General features: G+C 33.4%; 2 protein-coding genes across 3 annotated transcripts in view; both read left to right on the plus strand.

Moving 5' to 3' along the window:
• Positions 1 to 4,761: 4,761 nt before the first annotated feature.
• On the plus strand, positions 4,762 to 5,914 carry LOC110021595. The gene is made up of 3 exons (XM_020720158.1): positions 4,762 to 4,815; positions 4,923 to 4,998; positions 5,478 to 5,914. The coding sequence occupies exons 2-3, from the start codon at positions 4,927 to 4,929 to the stop codon at positions 5,838 to 5,840; spliced, it is 435 nt and encodes a 144-aa protein (XP_020575817.1). The 5' UTR covers positions 4,762 to 4,815; positions 4,923 to 4,926; the 3' UTR covers positions 5,841 to 5,914.
• A 9,377-nt stretch (positions 5,915 to 15,291) lies between these two features.
• The window catches only part of LOC110021566 (anaphase-promoting complex subunit 2), a 64,561-nt gene continuing 57,779 nt past the window's right edge, over positions 15,292 to 22,073 (plus strand). For both annotated transcript variants that reach the window (XM_020720104.1, XM_020720105.1), the window contains exons 1-3: positions 15,292 to 15,525; positions 16,944 to 17,033; positions 19,600 to 19,831. In XM_020720104.1, the coding sequence (XP_020575763.1) occupies positions 15,313 to 15,525; positions 16,944 to 17,033; positions 19,600 to 19,831 (535 nt within the window). In that variant the 5' untranslated portion in view covers positions 15,292 to 15,312. The remainder of the gene's footprint in view (positions 15,526 to 16,943; positions 17,034 to 19,599; positions 19,832 to 22,073) is intronic.

The following is a 22,073-nucleotide window of genomic DNA, read 5'->3' on the forward strand; positions in this document are numbered from 1 at the left end:
ACCTTACACCACAAAAAGAGGCTCAATCCCTAGCTTCCTTGGACTCCAACAAACGTGCCAAGCATCTCTGATTGAAGCTTCCCTTCTCAGATCAAAGGTATTGAGCTCCTCCTCATCCCGAGCCTCTTTTGATTCTCCATTTGCTTGGGCTTAATTACATGGGCAATTATAATATGACATTTTAGAAATAAAATAATTCCTCTAGTCTAGACGAGCATTTTAAATAAAATTCATTCAATTTGGTTGAGAAATGAGGGAGATGTCAAGCCTGAAATGAGGGAGATGGAAGATGGACGGTTCTCGGGTTAGGCCATTGGGGACGATGACGAAGCTCCGTTTGAACAAGTGTGTATCGGATGAACGGTCAAGATGAAGCCGGACAGCGCTTCTTTACATGAACCGCTGGACGCGTGGCTGCTAGCGTGGACGGTGGCGTCAAATGGGAGCGCGACGCGTGAAGCTTCCGAGCTTCCTAGGATCCAGTCAGCGTCGTGCGTTTAAATAGATAAATAGGGATTTAAATAATTCAAAAAATGACCCCTAACTTTTAAAATTCATATCTTGGTGTAGAAAAATCAAAAAAATAAAATAAAAATACCCTCTTGCTCAGTGAACAGAGGAAAACAATGTGGAAATAATTTAAAGTCCATTTAATGCATGTTTTATTTTTAATTAATTAAACACTCTCTTGAGTCTTTTGATTCTCCATGCATATAGGCATTTCACCATGTCTAGAATTTTTGGCATGTCGTAGCCTCTGTTAAGGAGAACATTTCTTGATTTTTCCAAAGTCAGAGGAGACTTCTAGACAAAGATCCATATTTTTTAAATTTATGCAATTATTTGCTTGAATTAATCATAATAATTAGCATGTTGCTTATAAAAATCCAAGAAAATTTTGGAAGGTTTACTATGACTAGAGAACCTTTAGGAAAATCTTTCATGAGCCAAGTCATTTAAAATACACCTAATCTTCATAAACCCTAAATCACTAAGATAATTAATTTTGAAAAATATAAACATAAAAATGACTTGATTTTTTATAAAATGACTTGATTTTTTGGTCCAACTATTTTCTAAGGTCCAAAGAACTCCCCATAAAAATTTTAAAGCACTTTGAGTCCATTTGATGGCCTAAATTGATTTTTCAAGTTGAATATCATTTTTGGCACTAAAATTGTTTTTAATGATCAAAATATAACTCAAAAAATTATGAAAAATTGTTTTGGGAGTTCTCTGTGATCAGTAGATTTTATAAAAATAAAATGGTATTTAAAATAAAAACTTCATTTTTTATCATATTTTTAAATATTTAAAATAATTAAAAATTCATAAAAAATCACAAAAATAATAAAATCCATGGAAATGTTTTAAATTGTTTTCTAAGCCCTTAGAAACAATTGAAATATTTTTCCTGATTTTCTAAATAAAGATATGGTATTTACGCGGAAAAATCTGTAAAGGGACAGAGTCACGGGGCCTAGTCCAGTTGTAAGAAGTCCACTATAGGTTTCAAAGTTAACAGCGTTGACTGATGGCGATGGTCGACAGTGATTGACGATGATCAATAGCGATCGACGGTAGTCAACGGTGGTTGGTGGTGGTCGACGGCGGTCGGCATACGCTCGCTGAAATCAGAGCTATGGATGACTCTTAATTGAAGTTTGAATGTTTCTTACTCAATAATTTGCCTCGAGATTCATGTCATGTCTTGAAATTCGTGTTGGATGATGAAAATTTATTGGTGCCGTATCAGAGCTATTTCATTAGCCTAAAAAATATTTATAAAATGCTATCAAATTTGTTATCTCCCATCAATCAAATGGAATTAAATTATTAAAAGCAAAAATCTAAGAAAAGCATGGCCTTCTAATAAGGGAAAGCAGAAGCCGTCACCAAGCCTTTCCCTGCATTGGCAACAAGAATGGCCGTTAGACAAAGTGGTCCCTAGAAAATTAATACACAAGAGGGTAGTAAGCTAAATTACAAAATTTTTCCACTATTATAGCCATTCCTTAGAGGCTGAACCATACATAAATATCATGAGTGTTTGCTCGAACATACTTAATAATATAAACCAAACCTTTTTGCCATTTAGGTCAGAACCCTTTTGTGTATTTCTTATGCCCTTCAAAACTTGTATCTATAAATTCATGTTGCTTTTATGAGGCAAAAAGGAATCATGCATGCTATGAGGAGAATAATAGTTGGGTCATGGGGAAGGAAAACAAAACGCAATATATTCACTTCTTAATTATTTTGGGGGCCACTTTGCGTGACGGCCATAATTGTTGCCAATGCAGCGAAAGGCTTGGTGACGGCTTCTGCTTTAAAGGTTGAATTTCCCTTATTAGAAGGGCATGCTTTTCTTAGAATTTTTGTTTTTTTAATCATTTATTTGCATTTGATGGATGGGAGATATCAAATTTTATAGCATTTAGCATTTTATAAATATTTTTTATGCCTATGAAAATTAGCTCAAATTTTTATACTTGTATAAAATAATTCAACTGGACAGACCTTATTTACTTATCTATAAGAAGTTTTACATGCAGACCAATCAATTCCAATGTGTTTTCATAACTAACACCTAAATTTCAATTTATATATATTCATTATCTATGCTTGAAAAAGGTAGGTTTCCCTTTTTTTAAGTCAAAATAATGATATTTTTTGTATGATATAAAAAGTTTGCCTGGAATAAATATATATATAAAAAAGGTTTTAGATATGTAAATACATAAGGATTGGTTGGTACACATGTAAATATAAATATATAATGAAATATAATAGTTTTTTTAATACTTCAAAAATAAGTTAATTGAAAGGAAACAAAAAATTTGATGATATTGTCGAGCTTAGAGTTAGTGGAAGCAAAGCTGGAATAAGAACTTCCAGGGACATTACCCAACAAAAACAGGGCACTAATGTGCGAAGGGGAGATATCCACTCGTTTTTCCCTCACTAAGACTGAGTCGTCAATGGCCTCAGTGAGGTTTGCATAAAACTCCCAAACTACTAAAATTATTGCTACAACAGTAGAGTAGCAGAAGGCTTCCCAGTGGCGAGAAACAATCATGCTCTCCACCTGACCCCCAAGACTAATGAAACCCCGATTGACAATAAGCTTCTTTGACATCAGGATTTCATTATATCGCTCCTAAGCTTTATAGCTAATGAATTTCTTCTGATCAAAGCAGCTTTCTCCCTTGGATTCTTTAGTTTTAGGAGTCATTAAAAGTGGTTCTAATGAAAAATGTTGATGATAAGAGGCTTAAAATGAAATGTAGGGTGCACACAATATGCTAATCACAGGACAAATCAATCTCTTCCCAAAAAGTTTCTCTCCTTCACTATTAAACCAAAAAATCCAAAAATTTCTCTGATGAAGAAGGAAATGCAAGGTTAAAGATGTAGAATTTTACATTTGCAAGAGAAATTCCAAGCTTCTAATGCTCCAAGGTTGATCCAAAATGCAAGAGAAAGAATCCTAAGTATTGCTCCAAAAGAGTCGCACAGAAAATTGAGTGAAAATGACCTAAACTGAAGCTGTCAGGCCGGTTTTTGTCGAGCAGGTGAAACCCTCGCCAAAGCGTCGTGATATGGGCTCCAAGGCGCTCGGGTTGTAGTGGCTTGGCTCCCAGGCGCCGGGTTTTAGGCGCCTAGTCGCCAGTTTGTCTCCTGGTTGTTTGATACCAGGAGTCCCGATGCCTTAGTGCATGCTTCGATTTTAGTTTAAATCATTTCAATTGACTATATCGATCCTCGCCAAGTCTCAATTCACACTAGAAAACACTTAAACATAAAAGATCATAGAAATTAGCTTGTGCAGCTTCTCATCTCACTCCCTTCTTAAATTCCAATTTCTGACAGAATCTCATTCCAAATAGCTAATGGGTGCTTTTAGATACTTTGTTAGGGTCAACCCCATAGACAAGATTGTTCCCAAAATGTTAGCTTATGTGTTGCCAACCTTAGGAATTTCCTCGTCCTCTAAAACATGCACCTTTAAAAGTAAAAAAGAAGAATGAAAAGATCATCCACATGTTCATCTATTGTCGGGTTATTGAACCCACTTAATGAAAAACATGGCCAGATAAAAGAAGTAATAAAATTGAAATGGTCCCGTCCAAAGACTAAATCCATCATAACTCGGGATAGACCTAAGCTCGAATAAAAGCTCAAGCGTAGAGGATAACGTTGATCCTTCTACATCCAAAACCATGCTACAATCCACATGATTTCCTCTAGTGTGTGTGGGTGTATGTAGGGATGTCAAAACGGCTCGTTCTTCTCGAACGTCTCGTGTTCGGTAAGAAGCTTGTATTCGGCTCTTTCGATAAGTTAACGAGCCGAACACGAACAATGATTTGTTCGTTCATGTTCGACTCATTTTGGCTCGAAATACTACTCATCAAAATACTACTCATCAATTATATATATATATAGACACACACACGGCGTTTTTATATGAAATACAAGAAATCAAGTTTAATATTAAATTCTGAAAGTATGAAATTTTATAGTTATTCTAATGTACTTATTTTAGTTAGTCACTTATATTCTCATAAATCATAAAAAAATATATTATTATTGCCATCCAGTCGTACCAAGGTCAAGCGTTTGCTTTGTGTTTTCACGGAGGAATGAGGTGGTAGTTATATCAAACGTGGGAGAGAGAGATGGGTTTAATAACGGTTAATTCAAATAACGTAGTTATATCGAACGTGGGAGAGAGAGAGGTGTTTAAGAAAAAAAAGAAGAATAAGTTTCACTTCCTAAGGGAAAGTTACATGCATACTTCAAAATTCTTAGGTATTCAAATAACTGTAGCACATGCATGAAAATTCGTGTTTAATAACGCCCTTACACTCTATTAATATATGATTTTAATTTGTTTTGACATGATTGTGTATATTCAGCACAATGTCGACAATCGAGAGAACCAAAAGCACAAGTGCTGGCAGTTCAAACTCTGCTGTGGAGATGAATTCTCAGGTAAGCAATTTGGATAGAACTAGATTAAGCTTATTTACTGTTCACATTAATGAATTTAGCATGTTGATTTACTATGTATTTTGTAAGTTTTGCTCCAGATTTTTACAGTTTATTTACCCTATCAAATTAGAAGAAGTTTTGTTCTGCTCATGGAAGTACAGGAGAAAGGATTTATTTTCTTTTAAGGGAAATTTACATATGCCTTATGAATTTACAAATATAGCACCTATAGTTTGATATTTACATTTTTTTCTCTCGCCATTCTTGCTCTGTAATAAAAATTCCTAAGCCTGATGCCCAAAATTTCCTCCATTCTTCACGACACTTTGAGGAGAGAAGGGGGAACTCGTTTCCTGTTTTTAACCGAATTATAGTTTCCTTGAAATAAGAAAAAAACACTTTATATATTTTAGTTATTAATTACTTGATACATTTTTTAACAACTATTCGCATTTGATGGGTGCGAGAATGTTGAGCAGGCCACACCTCAACCAATTGAAAAGAAGCTGGCTTTTTATTCGAGAGAACTGAAGGCCAAACATATGGAGATCGGGCGCATCATTTACAAGTTTAAAAAGTTGAATAACTCCAGTAATATTGCGTTATTGTCATTGAAGCAAGAGTACATAAAACGCAACGAAGAATTATTCTCCATTTTGAGTCTTTTCGTCAGCACAAATAAAAAACTGATAGATGCTCGTGAAGAGTTGGAGCACACACGAGCTAGCCTTGACCAATTCAAGGAAATATTGCAAGCTTACGAAAATAAGGTGTTCACCCTTGAAGAAGAGAATAGAAGACTACGATCATTGAGGAGACGTACTAATCTAGGAACCAAGTAATCCCTCTTATGCGTCAAGGACATATGAAGAACAATAAATTTACTTTATAAGTTTGTGAGAAAACATGCATTTTGTTTCATGCTAACTATTTTAGTTGTGTTTTTTTATTAGTTGTATAAAAAATATGTTCAATTCTTATAATGCATATATTCATGGATTTGTTTGAAACATTATTTTATTGTTGTTTTTTAGAAATTTTTTTTGATGATAAGCTGTTTTTGTCAACAAGATTTGTTAAGATGATGATTGTAAGAAATTTGATCTGTAATTTTTAGAAAAGATATATAAACTGTTTTATCCGCCACAACTTTACAATCACTTTTATAAAAAGTTACGGCCACACCAAATAATCCCTTAAAAAAGATAGTCGTGAACGAGCCAATTATAGAACAAATCTTTAGAATTCTTCATATCTCAAGTTGAGTTCTCATTTTGTGGGGATAATAAGAGTTTATTTAAAATTTTTAAGAATGATAATGTAGTGTTTTTATGGGTGTCAAAAAAGTTCATAAAAAGGTCCATATTTTTTTTTTAATCATGGGTAATTTATTTAACATTTAAATTGTATGCCTAAATCACGGAAACAAATTAATAAATTAATATCTTATTTTTTTTTTATATAATGTAGTAATTTGGAAATAGAAAATAAGTGCAAATATTCATATTTAAGCAACTGAAATTAATTTGGCCAGTTTGAACAGGATAAGGAATGGAATAAAAATGCTAACTCAACAAACAATGTTTTAAGATACTACATGTGGCCATTGGAGACGAATAAGAAAAATGAAAAAAATATATAATGCATTAAAAACATTTGCCAAAATGTGTAAACGTTGGAATGAATTTAAGAAAATGTATTTGCAATTGAAAAGAAAATGAAAATATATATATATTCATAAAAAAAAATAATGTTCTAAGTGATTCAAAAGCATAGTCGTTAAAAGGCATAAATGAGAATTTATAACATGTATTAAAACAATTTAATTCAATATAAATTATTTTACATTTGAATTAGTAAATTACGTGTAAGAAAAAAAAGAAAACAAATCAACATATTATTTAAATGACATTAGATATAATTAAAATTGCATGCAATCTAATTTATAATCGATGCTGTAGGAATTCACAAAAATGGATTGGTATTATTATTTTTTATTCTAATAAAATTATTAGGATATGCATATGCATTGATATGTCTGCATGTGTGTGTGTCTGCATGTGTGTGTGTCAGTATGTGTGTGTGTGTGTGTGTCTATATATTTGTGTGTGCGCACACGCGTGTGTATGTGCGCGAGTGCCGTGTACCCCGACCTATTGGTTAGCATCCTCTATGTAAGTCCCATCAGGTCGGAGGTTCGAATCCTCAATAACGTAGTTAGCCTTAAGAAGGTGGTAATCAAATAGGTAGGCACATTAGAAGTGGCAGGAGAGGAGGTTTGTAAATTAGCCTCTGAAAAAAAAAAAAAGGCCTTATTGACCTCATTTTTTGTGATGTCCAATCTTTCTCTTAAGGCTTATGATCTAGTCATAAGACTTTTCTTTTGACTATTTTAGAAGATTAGTGATGAGACCCATCTCATATATAAATTCTAACCATTTCCTTACTCTTATTGTGAAGTCTCACATTGGTGGTCACAGACCCTCAATCCCTATTTGAGATGGCTAAGACCAACATGTAAAAGCTCAAGAACGAGTTCCATAAGATTAACTGCCCTTGGGGACATCCTTCTTGACCTTAGGGACACCCTTCTTGAACACTCACTACACTTCAATTACACTTCACAGCCCCTTTCCAAAATTCACTCCAAATCATCTAAACTTGCCCAATTTTCAACCCAAATTCAAATTCACATCAATTTACACCAAATCCTACACAAAATCTAAAATCAAATTCAACACCGCACCAAATTCCAAGCCTTATAGCTAAATTTGACAAATTCACATCAAATTCACTTCAACTTCACCAAATTTCAAAATCAAACCCAACTCCGTCAAATTCCAAGTTTCAATCCTATTTTGCCAAATTTATATTCCAAATTCCCTCATAACATTCCTTAAAAATTCACCAATCCATCAATTGTGTTGTGACATGCGTCTACAAGTTGAATTAAAGTGGAAAAGGGTTTATGCTAGGTTTTGATTTGATTTGGGTGAGACTCAACCCCATTAACACCACTTCAATACCATGACAATACTCAGTAACATCACTTCAATACCATGACAATACCCAGTAACACCACTTCAAAACAACTGAAACACCCTAATAATATCACGACCGAATAACACCACATTTCTGCGGCAAAACACCCCCAATAACATCATAATATTACCCCTAATAACACCATTCCCCAGCCGCCACGATAATCGCCTGATAACACCAAATTGCCATGGAAAACGCCTCAATACACCCCCGTTTCATCATTTCCGCTGCAATAACAGAAAAGTATGACTTAAATAATCCCTTCGATAACACTCTTAGCACGGAACCGCGGTAATAGCAGAATACATCTTAAATAATCCCATGGATAACACCGCGCGCCTCGGTACCGCGGTAACAACGAAATACTACCTCGATACTACCATGAATAGAACTTGCATGTGGTTCCGCACAGATTCTCCCAATAACACCAACCCGCCGCAGAAAAAGCTTCAATACGCTCTCCTTTTACAATTAATCGTCAATAACACGTCGTTATGCCCACAATAACACAGCCAATAATTCCACTGCCGCTTTTCGAACCCGATACTACCCAAATACAATGCAGATAACACCACCAATAATACTTCCCGAATTAAATGAAATCACGAATATTCTCCACACGAAAGTTCTAAGACCCTGCAAACCTTTCACAAGTCAACTTTCCTCAAGTGGCAAAAAATAGAACCTCCTCCAAGGATGCTTATCCACACTCATTACTTGTTTTAACCCAAAGTGAAAACTTTAATCCCCAGGATAACACTAAACCACACATCTCCAAGCTGGCCAGCAACTTGGAGAACCGCCCAACCTTATTTTTGTTAAGCTAGCTCAGGTAAAGCACAATGGTTTCAAAACCTTTTCCTTTTAAAATTAAGACTTATGGACACTCGACACAACACAATGAACTTCATAAAACTCTATCTCTGCACTCTCTCAGCATTAATTAAACCTCACACACTCCAGCCAGCCACTCTAGCTACCTAAAAACATCAAACGGAGAACCACCATCTGGGCTCAAACTCAAAGCTCCACCTACATTACTCGACATACCCCCATTGGACTTGGGAAATCGGATTCCTCCACCTCAAAAACACTTTGGACACATCATTTCTTGCCCATTTGTCCACCATGGTCGGGCCTATATGAATGACCATCCATGGCAAAAAAGAAAGATAGACACAAACATTAGCGAAACTCTGCCAAAGCGATTCCAAAACCTTCCCACAACCCTTTGAACATCATCCCCACCATTCCAAGCCTCTCCTCTCCACTGTAAAACCCTAATTTCACACTCAAAATCCAGGACTTTTTCGGCCTCCACCAAAACTCCAAACTAACAGTTGCAAAAGCTTCCTCATAGCCTAAAACTTCATTCCAAATTAAATTCCACTTTTCCGACAGCCTCTAACCTAACCCTAGACCAAACCCGAGACACTTTTAGTCAAGTTCATACTTAGACCCAACCTCAGAACAAACCAACACTTGTAGGAGGTTTGTGTACTCAAGACAAAGCTTTTCAACACATCCAATCGAGGCCTCACCACTTGGCAATGGTGTAGCTCGAAATCTCTTTTATTTTTCCTTATGTTTTGGACCATTGTGAAGAAGGTGAAAACTTCATGCATTCTTAGCCAAATAGATATGTTCTACACACTTAGATGAAGGTGTAGGAACAAACAATACTCGATTTGATGAAGTATATAGGGAGACCTTAGCATTTTAAGTTGGATGTTTCTCAGATTAGGTTGCATTCAAGACGATAAGTCGATGTCGTCCATTTTTTGCGTGTATTAAACAAATGGTGGAGATCAAGCTGGACAGATGAATAAAGCACAAACTGCGGGCAGACGTGGCAAGGACGTGGCAAGCGTAGCAAATGGCGGAGCGACGCGTGGACATGTGGAGCAGGTGTGGTGTTATTTGCGGTATTATTCCAGTGTTATTCAAGGTTTTATTCCAGTTTTATTTGAGCTATATTGCATTGTTATTGGCTCTGCCTTTTCAGATATGTGGAGGATGAAGTGGCGCCGATGTGGTTTAGTAGAAAATTATGGGTGTTTTTTATTTAATTAAATGCATAAACTTAAAAAAATCATATCTTGACATAGAAAAATTATAAAAATAAAAATAAAACTATCTCTTTGCTCAGTAAAAAGATGAGAACATTATGAACTAAACCTTGACATTTATTTAATATTTTATTTTAAATTAATTAAAAACCCCATAGCATAATTAAATCATATAAACTTAAATACTACTCATTTTGACTTGAAATTTTGTGGGTTTGTTCCTAATGTTATTAGGCAGGTCTTCTGATTTTTCTAAAATCAAAGGACATCTCTATGTTTAAAAACCCTAATTTGGTAATATATTTATCTTTGTCCAATTAAACAATTCATAAAAAATGAAATAAAAAAAATATATATATGAAAACCCCTTTGATTGTTCTCTAAAGTCAGAGGGATTTTTAAAAAAAATAAAATTATATTTTAAATTTATTAAATATTTTCTATTTAATTTTCTTTCTAAAAATCATCTAAAAATCATAAAAAATAAAATACATTTAAAAAAATCACTAAAATTGCTCGAATTTGTCCTTCTGACTTTTAACAACACTACATAATTTTTCTAAAGACAGAAAACATATTTTAAAAATCAAATCAATTAATATCGAAAATTCACAGGTATGTGTTTAAACAATTACAGAAAATAAATAAATGTCACAAAAAATATAATTTCTCCTCTGGTGTATTAATTGACTCATGAGTAATTGGTCATTGAACTTTCATGATCTTTTAGATCATAATGTGAGAGTTATGTGAATAGGATCCCTAGGGGCATTTTGAGAAATTTACCTTTTAACCCTAACTTAATTAATCTTTAGGATAAACCAAGGAGAGGGACATTAAATAATGATAATTGATTCTCTGAAGCTTTGAGCTTGAGTTTTCATCTACATACAGTTTTAGGAGTATTATAAGTTGATTTTAGATACTTATTTTTATTAACATTTAGTAACTTCTTGGATTAGTAAACTGTTGTAGGTGTGAAAATTGTAATGATGAAGAAGGATATTTGCTCTTTTTCGAATTCTACATATTTCAGACAGTTTGCCTTTGGATTTTCGATGGTTTGCAACACAGTTGTCGTTAAATATGATGACCGGTAAGCATTGGTAAATATAGCAAAGGTGAACCAATATTTCAACGGGATATCGAACAAAAGACGGCTCTTTATGACAACCAATAAATTGACCAAAAAAGACAAATTTTCATTTTTGCTCAAGTTTACCGTCAAGTTGGATTGTCGGTAATGACTAAAGGCTTTGCTACACGTGTTCAACAAACACCCTCTTTCAATCACCGATGGCGTCAGTACTCTTACCAACGGAAAACGATGGCTTACCAACAATCTAGATTTAAGTATACAATGAAGGTTTTGTTTTGTTGAAAACAGTTGGAACACAAAAGCCGTCGAGAAAATAATTGGTTAAAAATTGTTGACAAATGAATTAGTTGTGTTTCTTAAGCCATAGTTAAGTAGTCATAAATATATTAACCAACACCTCAGTTTTTAGATATTATCTGACTGGCGACAGCTTGTGGCCCTTGGAAATATGTTGATTTCCTTTAGGTTCTGTGTGTGTGTCTCTCTCTCTCTCTATATATTATTAATAAATAAATAGGCACACACATGCATACACATATCTAATGCCATTTAAATAATATGTTGATTTTTCTTTCTTTTTTTCTTACGCATAATTTAGTAATTCAAATCTAAAATAATTTATATTGAATTAAATTATTTTAATACATGTTATAAATTCTCATTTATACCTTTTAACGACTATGATTTTGAATCACTTAAAACATTATTTATTTTGTGAATATATGCATTCTCATTTTCTTTTCAATTGCAAATAGATTTCCTTAAATACGCATATTGACAAATGTTTTTAATGCTTTATATATATATATATTAAATGTAAGAAAATGTAAGAAAAATATATGCTTTAATAATGTTTTGCTATATTAAATGTAAGAAAAACGAAATATATATATATATTTCGTTTTTCTTACATTTAATATAGCAAAACATTATTTGGTGATTTAATATTTTGTTCCCTTCCTTATCCAATCAAACCGGCAAAAGTAATTTCAATTAAAAGACATTTAATACATTATATTTGCTATTTGGTGATTTAGACACGCAATTAAAAGACATTTAATACATTATTATATTGAATTATAATAAAATCTATTAGTTATCATTTTTTGGGCAAAAATTGTCTTATCATTTTCTTTTTAATTATTCAAACGGGACATAAAAATTATATGTTTCCATTTTTTATTCCCAAGGGCAATGAACTTTTGATTTATGCCTATAATATTTTCTTGCATGCATGAAATCAATTCATGTTAAATTACGATTTGGTTTATTTTAGCAAATTATTTAAATATTTCATTTCTATTTTAAAATAAATGATATCTATAAATAAGATTAATCTTTTTTTTTTTAATGGGGAGGAGCTTAGGATTAAGAATAAGATGGAAAATATTGACATTTAGAGGAGAAAATAGATATTAAAAAATGAATCTAATTAAAATGTATACTTAGCTGTTTTCGATGCACATTTCCTAGAGCAAGGAATGTGCTAAAAATTATTTACACATCAAAACCCAATTGTTGATCTATGCATGCATAGGTAAATCAGAGACCAAACCACAAATTTACTGCAAGGCCGAACCTAGTAATTTATCATCTCAATCCACGACAAACATTAAATTGTTGTGTCATTTTATTAATTCTTACGCTGTTTGTTCTGTGCGTATTGTCTATTCACAACAAGTATCAAATTCCACAACTCAATAGTCTCAATATAAGAATTGAATATATTTTTTAAATAATTAATAAAAAACAGAACTAAAATAGTTAGCATGAAACAAAATATATGTTTTCTCAGAGATTTATAAAATAAATTTATTATTATTCATATGTCTTTGAGCCATAATAGAGATTACTTGGTTCCTAGATTAGAACACCTTCTCAATGATCGCAGACTTCTATTCTTTTCTTTAAGGGTCAACACCGTATCTTGATAAGCCTGCAATATTTCTCTACTCTGACCAAGGCTAGCTCGTGTCTGCTCCACTCTTCAAGAGCATCCATTAGTTCTCGATTTTTATGGAAGAAAGCAATCACCATGGTGGATAATTATTCCATGCATTTTGAGAACTGACGCAACAATGACAATATCTCAATATTACTGGAGCTGTTTGACTTCTTATACTTGCTAATGATGTGCTTGATCTCTAGAAGTTTGGTCTTCAATGCTCTCAAAATAAAAAACCAGCTTGTCTTCAATTAGTGGAGATATTGCCTACTCAAAATTTTGGCACGCATTAAATGTGAATAGTTGTTGAAAAATGTGTCAAATAATTAATAACTAAAAATATCAAGTATAAGTTGACTTTTTATTCGAGAGCATTGAAAAACAAACTTCTAGAGATTGAGCACATCATTGACAAGTACAAGAAGTTGAATAACTCCTTTAATATTGAGATATGGTTATTGCTACGACAGTTCTCAAAATGCAGAGAAGAATTAACCACCATGGTGATTGCTTTCTTCTTGAAAAAAATCAAGAACTGATGGATGCTTGTAAAGAGTTTGAGAATACGCGAGCTAGCCTTGACTAATGCAAGGAAATATTGCAGGTCTTTCAAGGTAGGGGGTTGACCATTGAAAAGAGAATAAAAGGTTGTGATCATTGAAGAGATGTTCTAATCCAGGAACCGAGTGATCCCTCCTCGGGCTCAGTGACTTGTCGTAACTTCATGGTTCGGTCTTCAATTTATTATGCATGCATGAATCAACAATTGAGTTTTGATGTGTAAATAAACTTTAGCACATTCCTTTCTCTAGATGCTATACATCCAAAACATCTAAATATAGAGTTTAATTAGATTCATTTTTTAATATCTCCATCCATTCTTAAAGGTGAACTATTATTTTCTCATCTAAATGTCAATATTTTGACAAGTCCTTTCATTTTTTTTCTTTGTAAAACGGAGCAGTAGTTCCCTTTCGTAAAATAACAAAGTTGTGTTCTAATGACAACTAGTAAACTCCTAAAATAACTTCACTAAATGATGCCCAAGGCGCTGTTATCTTTTGGTTTTATTTTTATTTCATTTTCAAAAATATAATTATTTAATGTATTTTTTGTATATTTTATTTTTTATTTTTAAAAATACTAATCATATTTATTTTTAGTAAATTATATAAATAAAATAAAATAAAAATCAAAATTTAAAATAATCTTAAATGACACCTAAATTAAGAATCAATGACCAGATTGTGTCTTCGAATTTGAATATAAAAATTTCTATCAACTTCGTTAAGGAACATTGGCCTACAATACCAATTAATCTACGATCATACTTTTCAAATTATTTATATGCATTGGGAAATTAAAGTATTTGGGAAATAAGAAATTTTGAAGCATCATCATTTGGCTTAACATTTTATTATATTTTTCAAGTATTAATTACTTGGCATGTTTTTCAACAATAATTTACATTTGCGCGACATGCCTCTACCATTTGATGATGAGCTGACTATTCCTTCGAGGGTATTGAAGATCAAGCTTTTAGAGATCAAGCACATAATTAACTAGTACAAGAAGTTGAATAACTCTAGTGCGATGAAGGTATTATCATTAAGACACCAATTAGCGAAATATTTTGAATTAGTTATCTTCCATGATGACATTTTTTTTCCTCGCCGAAACACCCAAAATTGATATATGCTCTTAGAGAGTCGAAGAAAACACTGCAGACTTTCCAAGATAGAATGTTGACTTGTTAAGAGGAGAATAGAAGACAATGATCTTTGAGGAGATGTTCTAATCAAGGAGCTCAATGATCCCTCTTCTAGCTTGAGAGCAGATCGGGGGAGGATACTCCTAATGACAAAGGGGGAAATTGAAGTGGACTGACATCTTTATTTTCTTTCTTCCACTCATTTTTATTAATATTTTGTTGAATAAGTGCGATCGTTGCAATTATTTGTTGAATTAAAATTACTATATTTTCAAATAAATAACGTAATAATTTTCTAGAGCAAACGAGTCCGCCCCATAAATCATAGTTTCCCCGTTTTAGTTCCCATCACTGCCCTAATATTCAAACTTCGAGTTCAGGCGCTCGTCGTTTCCCCTCTCCACAATCCTCCCATCTCTTCCCCTATCCACTTCTCACCTCATTTTCAATGCCAGTCGACCTGTCGATTCTTGATTCATTGAGCGAGCAGGCCATTGGAGAGATTCTTCAGAGCTGGAGCGCCTTCGTCTACTGTACTGAGATCCTTCTAGGCGGGAGAGGCGATCTCTCCGCGGTCTCCGAGCTCGCTAGCTCCGTGGCCATCCTATGCAGAAACGGCTTACGCTCCCTCTTGGAGGACCACTTTCTCCAATACCTTGAGGTACGGCTGAGTGACGATACTATTAAAGCCCTTACCTTTGGCTGTTAAATGACTGCCGAGACTGGCAACAAAACTGTTCAAGTTATATATGCGATTATAGGCGACTTTTTTTCTCTGATGAAGCCAAGAAGTTGTCAGAACGTTTATCTTTGTCTGAGAGGACTCCACATTGAATGTCTCTAGGAATGCTGGACCAAATTCGAGAGATTTTTAATTTATTTTCTATTAACATCAATCAATTATGATGCCATGGAACATACTTTACTGAAGAACTTATTGTAAATGTCGGCCATCTCTTGGTTCCATCGGTAATGATGAGTTGTAAGGAGTGTTCATATAGTTGCTGAAGCCATTCCATTGATCAGCGTGAAAACTATTGAATACGAATGTATGCTCCAACCTGTTTGGTTTAACGGACTAAATTATATCTCTGTTTTTGCGCTTCTTCTCCATCACCTATTGTTGAATACCATAAACAATACACTATTATACCTTAATATGAAATATATTACTATGGATCACCGTGCTTGATTTATTTTTTACTATTTTCAAATGAGAATTTTTTTGACTATCTTCAATTGAAAAATATTTCAAATATAAGCCAAAATCTGTTAATTGAATATGTTTTTTGGATTTTCTGTTAGCTATGGTTTAGGTGATGCTTGTTGGATGCCGAGGTCTACCTTAAACGTATGATCATCACATGCTATGTTGTTCTCCCTGCATTGATTTATGGGAAATAATGCATTTACATATCCTGAACCTAAACTTCCATATTTACATATATTGTGGGAAATAATGCATTTACATATCCTGAACCTAAACTTCCATATTTACATATATAGCATTTAGATGCTTTAAACCTATGCATGAAAAGGTGTATATGACTTATAAAAAGTGGTAATAGTGCTATTTTTAATGTGATATTATAGAATTGAGTGCTTTGTGTGTAAATATGAAACTTTAGGTGCGAGATATGTAAATACATAAGAATTATGTGTTGTGTTTGTAAACATCTCTTGATTTATTTACACCTTAAAATGTCATGCCATGCTTTGTTGTGTGTCTCATATTTGAATTGCTTGCCATATTCACGTTTGGAATTGCTTAGAAATTTTAAAAATTCACCGCTTAGTTGGTTACATAGATGTTTTTTAGCTTCTACGTAAGAAGCTTCATGGTTTCATTGTGACTTCAAATGACCATTGTATAAATTGTGTTTGGTAGATAGCTATTTGTTCATCATTGTTTAAGCATGCATAAGGCGAATAAGTGGATATTTTTTTTCTGTAGCTTCTCTCGATCTATTCATCATTTTATGTGAATTAATTTTAAGTGTACTGAAAACTTGTATGTTTAAGGGTATAAACTTGAAATCTCCTAGCATTTTTTTTACTATATGATTTTTGATATTGCAGGAGGCATTTATGGCAAGTGCGGTCTTGAAGTTCTGGCGGCACTTCGATCCGTATTCTGATGTGCCAGGATTAGATCTAAAAAACCATCAAGTATTTTATCAAGCCCTTGCTATCCATTCTACTAAAATACAATGCATGTTAATAGTTAATGCAAAATTAAATTGCAATTTTCAAGTTATTTCCATTGAAATATTTAGGGTGTGTGTTCCTATAGGCTTTGTTTGTTAATGTTAGCATGTAATAACATCCTCTCATCTCATGAAAAGATGGGCGAGTTGCTTTGAAAGGGGTTGAATCTGATCATGAAGCCATGAAGGAGATGCATGTGTACCATAAGTCCTTTCATGACTTGTTTCCTACATAAATCCAAATAGTGATATGCAAGCTTTTTGAAAAGCACAACAAAGAAATAGAATTACCAAATGAAGCACAATTGATTACCCAATCCTTAATAGAATCAGACTTGGCAGACCTATATAAAAGTAACTCAAACAAGTTACCAGCTTTTGAAAAGTTTATATTTCCATATGTCAGTTGTGCTGTTCAACTGTAGTTCAAACTAAAAATTGGATACCCAACATGCATATTTCTTACAATTTTGTCGAGTTTCCTTATGTGACTGTATCCAAAAGAAAACAATATGATAGAATTTTGTTTTAGCCTCAATTATCTATGATTTTAAGTTGCTATTCGGCTTCTTTATCTTCTTAAAATGAATTTTTCCTTTGGGGAATCTTTTGTTGTCTTCAAATCACTTTACTCTAATTAAGGGTGCGGTTGTTTCAGCTGCAGAAAAGCTCGGTTCAAAAGATGTTGTTGAAAATCTGCTGTTTATAAGTTGGTATTTTAGAAGCAGTTGGTTTATTTAAAAAACACAGTTCAAAAAGTGATGTTTACCGAATAATGACTGTAATACCCCTTAGTATATAACCATAGTTTTGTTTGATTTATTCCAGGTTATTACATTAATTCGAGATCACCAAAATAATTTCATAGCCCAAAATTTGTATCAGTCAAACATTTACATTTAGACAGGGCATTCGGCCACATATTACAAATAACCTCCTATGTGAAAGTTTAGCCGCACCATTTCACCACAAGCTCCACACGATAAACAAGGATTGTTTGAGCTGTTACAACTTGTACCAATCTCACAACTACAACTTCCATCATATACAATGTAAACTTGTGCCTTTCTATCAAGTATTGAGGATGATTGCTTCAATCTTAACAACGCAAGCATGCAATGTTTCTTGTTTGAGGGCATCTAAGAGAAAGAATTCAGCTGTTTGTGTACAACCATTAGAAGAAAGAGCATGATAAATCCATGGTAGATCTAAATCTTCTGATGCATTCCGAACTATGCTGTTCCACCATTGTTACAACCAAAAAATTGGCTATATACAAATCAAGGCAAATGATTTGTGTTTCAATATTCTAAACCAAAAAGCAATGTGATTATCGCTTCCACAATTAAGTTTTTCGCCTAGGATTGTCCTCGTAGAGCTAGGGTTTCTAAAGATGGCATTTTAGGAGCCGAGAGAGGAAGAGGAGTTCTTGGTGGTAAGCAACGAACGACAAATCACAATCAAGTAGTCGGTTGATCTCGCCGCAAGAGCGGGATCAACATGAAGGAGGCAACAATCATCAGCTGCAACTTCGGGAAGACGACGACTGACAGCTTCGGCCTGGGGATTCGTCGTGTTGCGACCGCTAGTGCTTTCTGCGAGTTTCGGGAAGACGTCGCGATGGTAAAGTGGGTGTTTTTACTCTTGCCGCGATTGACCTCAGTGATATATTTGCGTTTGCGTTTTTTACTATTCCACTAACACAGTTGTAAACGCCTACCGTGAAAAGTGCAATACAGATGGAGAAAAAAACGCCGTTTGTAACAAAATGTGGTTTAAAAAGTTGAAACAAACTGAACCTAATTTAACTACTCAGTAACCTTCTTATTGGATCTTTTATTCATTTGTGAACTCTTATATTATATCTAGAGTTTGCTTGACACCGATCTAGGGATTTTCTATGATGTATGTGGAATGATATGAGGGTTGGGGATGATTGTAGAATAATAATGGAAAAAATGGAGAATGAACAGGGTTTTCGAAGGGGTAATTGATTACAACTTCTGTTTTGGAAGAAAAACATCAAGAGTCACAGGCTGTAAGGATGGAGGGATATAAGCATTGAAGGGATTTATCACCTACTCATGATTAAGCTATAGACACACCTATTGAAAGAGAAGAAGAGCACTCATAAGGTTGAAAAAAAAGTTTCCAATGCTATAAAATCAAACAAAGCCTTAGACAATATTTATACTAATGCAAATAAAATAAACCTAATTCTAATTCAAGGCACTTGAAGCTTTTGGTTTAGTTCCACATTAGGTAGTTTAAAAAATGGTACTCTAGAAATATAAATGATTAACTGTATCCTATAGACTTAAACTTTCGAAGAAAATGGGCTTAATTGCAGGTGTTTTGGGTTGATCATCTTGGTTTTCTTACTTCCTAACGATGCTGGATATAACATCCCTTCACATTTAGTTGTATGTAAAAAAAATTTAATTGAATGGTTCTTTTCACTGTTTTAAATTAACAAAAAAAAATTAATCTTTTTCTGCATCAGCTCAATATTTATGGGCATTCTGCAGGCTCTTGTTAATCAGCTTCAAGAAGCACTTAGTTCATCACTGGAGGAGATATGCTCAGAGAAGAATTACCAGGAAAAGTGCCTTTCTTTGCTCATTCATGCTTTGGAATCATACGAGGAGAGTTTCGCGACGGATAAAATGTATTATGGGCATCATGAATCCAATCTGCTTTCCAGATACCAGTTGATGGTATCTTCTGTTCTTTTGACAACGCTTCCTTTTCACTTTCCTGGTATGCAATCCTATATTACACATTTATAATTATTTCTGCTACGATTATCTAAGAATAAAACGTGTTTTATTACTAGCCTTTTGTTTTATATTTGATAGGAATTTTTTTTTTTTTTGCCTTTATGAATTATAATCTCATCCAATGTTATCAAACCACAAAGTACAATGCAATACAAAAGACTTTATTTTTGCTTCAAAGCTCAAAGAACAAAGCACAACATAAAGTGACACTTTTATTTTTGCTTCTAAGTTAATGTTGAAGTTTCACTAAGGATGGGCCGAATCATAGCTTATTTATGAAGAAATTGAGAATAGATGAGGAGAAAAAGGAACTAGCACTTGTTCACTTCCTATAAAAAACGGTACAATACATAGATTTTATGACATACTAATGAAAGAAAATGCACCCAATACACACTAAATTTGACATGACCAAACACTTGTTATCAAAATTTAAATCAAATGTTGAGCTAATAGGTAAAAAATAAAAATAACAAATTGGAGCCAAAATGGGATCGCTGGATGCTGTAAGTAAGCTTTGACATGTGATTATATACATTCATGAGGAAAATTTTGAGGAGATTGACAGTATAAAATAACACATTATTGTCATTTCAAGGAAATTGATAGTAACAACATCACCTTACCATCCAAATTTGTTTCCAACCATGTAATTACTTGTCCAGATTTGCTTCACAGATTGATTCCTCGGCCATTTAATTATTGGTTGTCAAATATAGTAAGGTAGGTTTGTATAAACTGGCAATATTTCCAGTAAGGCAAGCTATAGTTCACATAAAATTACTCAGTGATTAGATTGTCAAAAATACCTTTAGAGAGCGGTTTGGTAAAAATGTAGCTTTTTTAGATGTTTCAGAGTGTAAATTAGAGAGAGAATTTCATGATGAACTTTTCATTTATGATTTGACGGCCAATTTCTACATGCTTGGTTTGTCATGGTGATCAAGATTTTTTGCGATATTTGTGTCAGCTTGCTTGGTACTTAATAATCTTATAGATTCATTTATGGAAATAGAGAACTGATTGTGGAGTAGCTGTAGACATCCCTTTTCAAATTTCAAGGGTCATAGCTTTATTCTGCTTCAATAATGCTCTTGGCAACAATTGGATGCCTTTGCCACTCAGTATGACTATAGGAATATGTAATATCTATTGGTATTTCAACATTTTGTCATGGATTCTTCCTGGTCAATATACGTGAAATTCTTAAATTTTTTTGTGTTTTTTTTTGAAAAATAATCCTTTAACAAGTTTCAATTTTCAGTATATTAAAATTCTTATAATTGCATTCATGTGCTTTTCTGTGAGGTTACTCATGAATTGTCTAACTGGGCGCTTAGCAAAGAAATGTCGGGCTTAAATGACTGCTAGATTAATTCATCAACATTTCTTTAATATTAGCCTTTGTTTACAAGAGCATTGTCTTCCTCTATCCCTAATGTGATATTACTGTTTATTGGAGAATCTAATGGCTTGCATCCAAACATGACGTCTTTTTTAAGAGACTAAGAATTTATTCATGATATGAAACGTGACATTTACAGGATCTAGCAACCTCCATCTCTAGGATCATAATTTTTAACTACTTCGGAGAATCTATCAAACAAGGCATGAGGAAATTAATTTTTGCCATTTAGGGATTTCTTTAGTTTACATATTTTGTTAGTAATGAGCTATGAGTAGAATCTAGGAGGTATTTCCATGAATATCTCATCTTCTTGATCGCCATTAATAAAGACAAATTTTGTGCCAAATTGATACATTACCCGATCAAAATTTATAGCAAGGGATAGAAGTGTCCAAATAGTATTGATTTTGGCGACGTGCACAAATGTTTCTTGGTAGTATCATGAGTTGATTAGATCCTTTTGGCACAAGGTGGGGTTTAAACCTTTCTATGCTTTAATTTATTTTATATTTGATATTTGATGGTAAATATTCATTTGTATCAAATAGAGTTTTCCCTAGAGGTAAATTAGAGATATCCGATATTTATATTCGATATTTATTTCTTCAAGAGCTTGGATTTCTTTAAGACCAATATATTTCCATTAAAGATTATTAAGGACCACATGGATGGATTTAGAAATCTATTTTTGAGTGAGATTGCTGATGATTGTATGAGACTTGGATGAAAGAGTAGTAAAAGATACAAAATTATGGACAAGATAGTTGGTGCATGGTCTTAACATTTTCTTACATTAATAGATTTCTCAAGGTCA

The sequence above is a fragment of the Phalaenopsis equestris genome, unplaced genomic scaffold, assembly GCF_001263595.1.
Source record: "Phalaenopsis equestris unplaced genomic scaffold, ASM126359v1 Scaffold000135, whole genome shotgun sequence".
NCBI classification, from domain to species: Eukaryota; Viridiplantae; Streptophyta; class Magnoliopsida; order Asparagales; family Orchidaceae; genus Phalaenopsis; species Phalaenopsis equestris.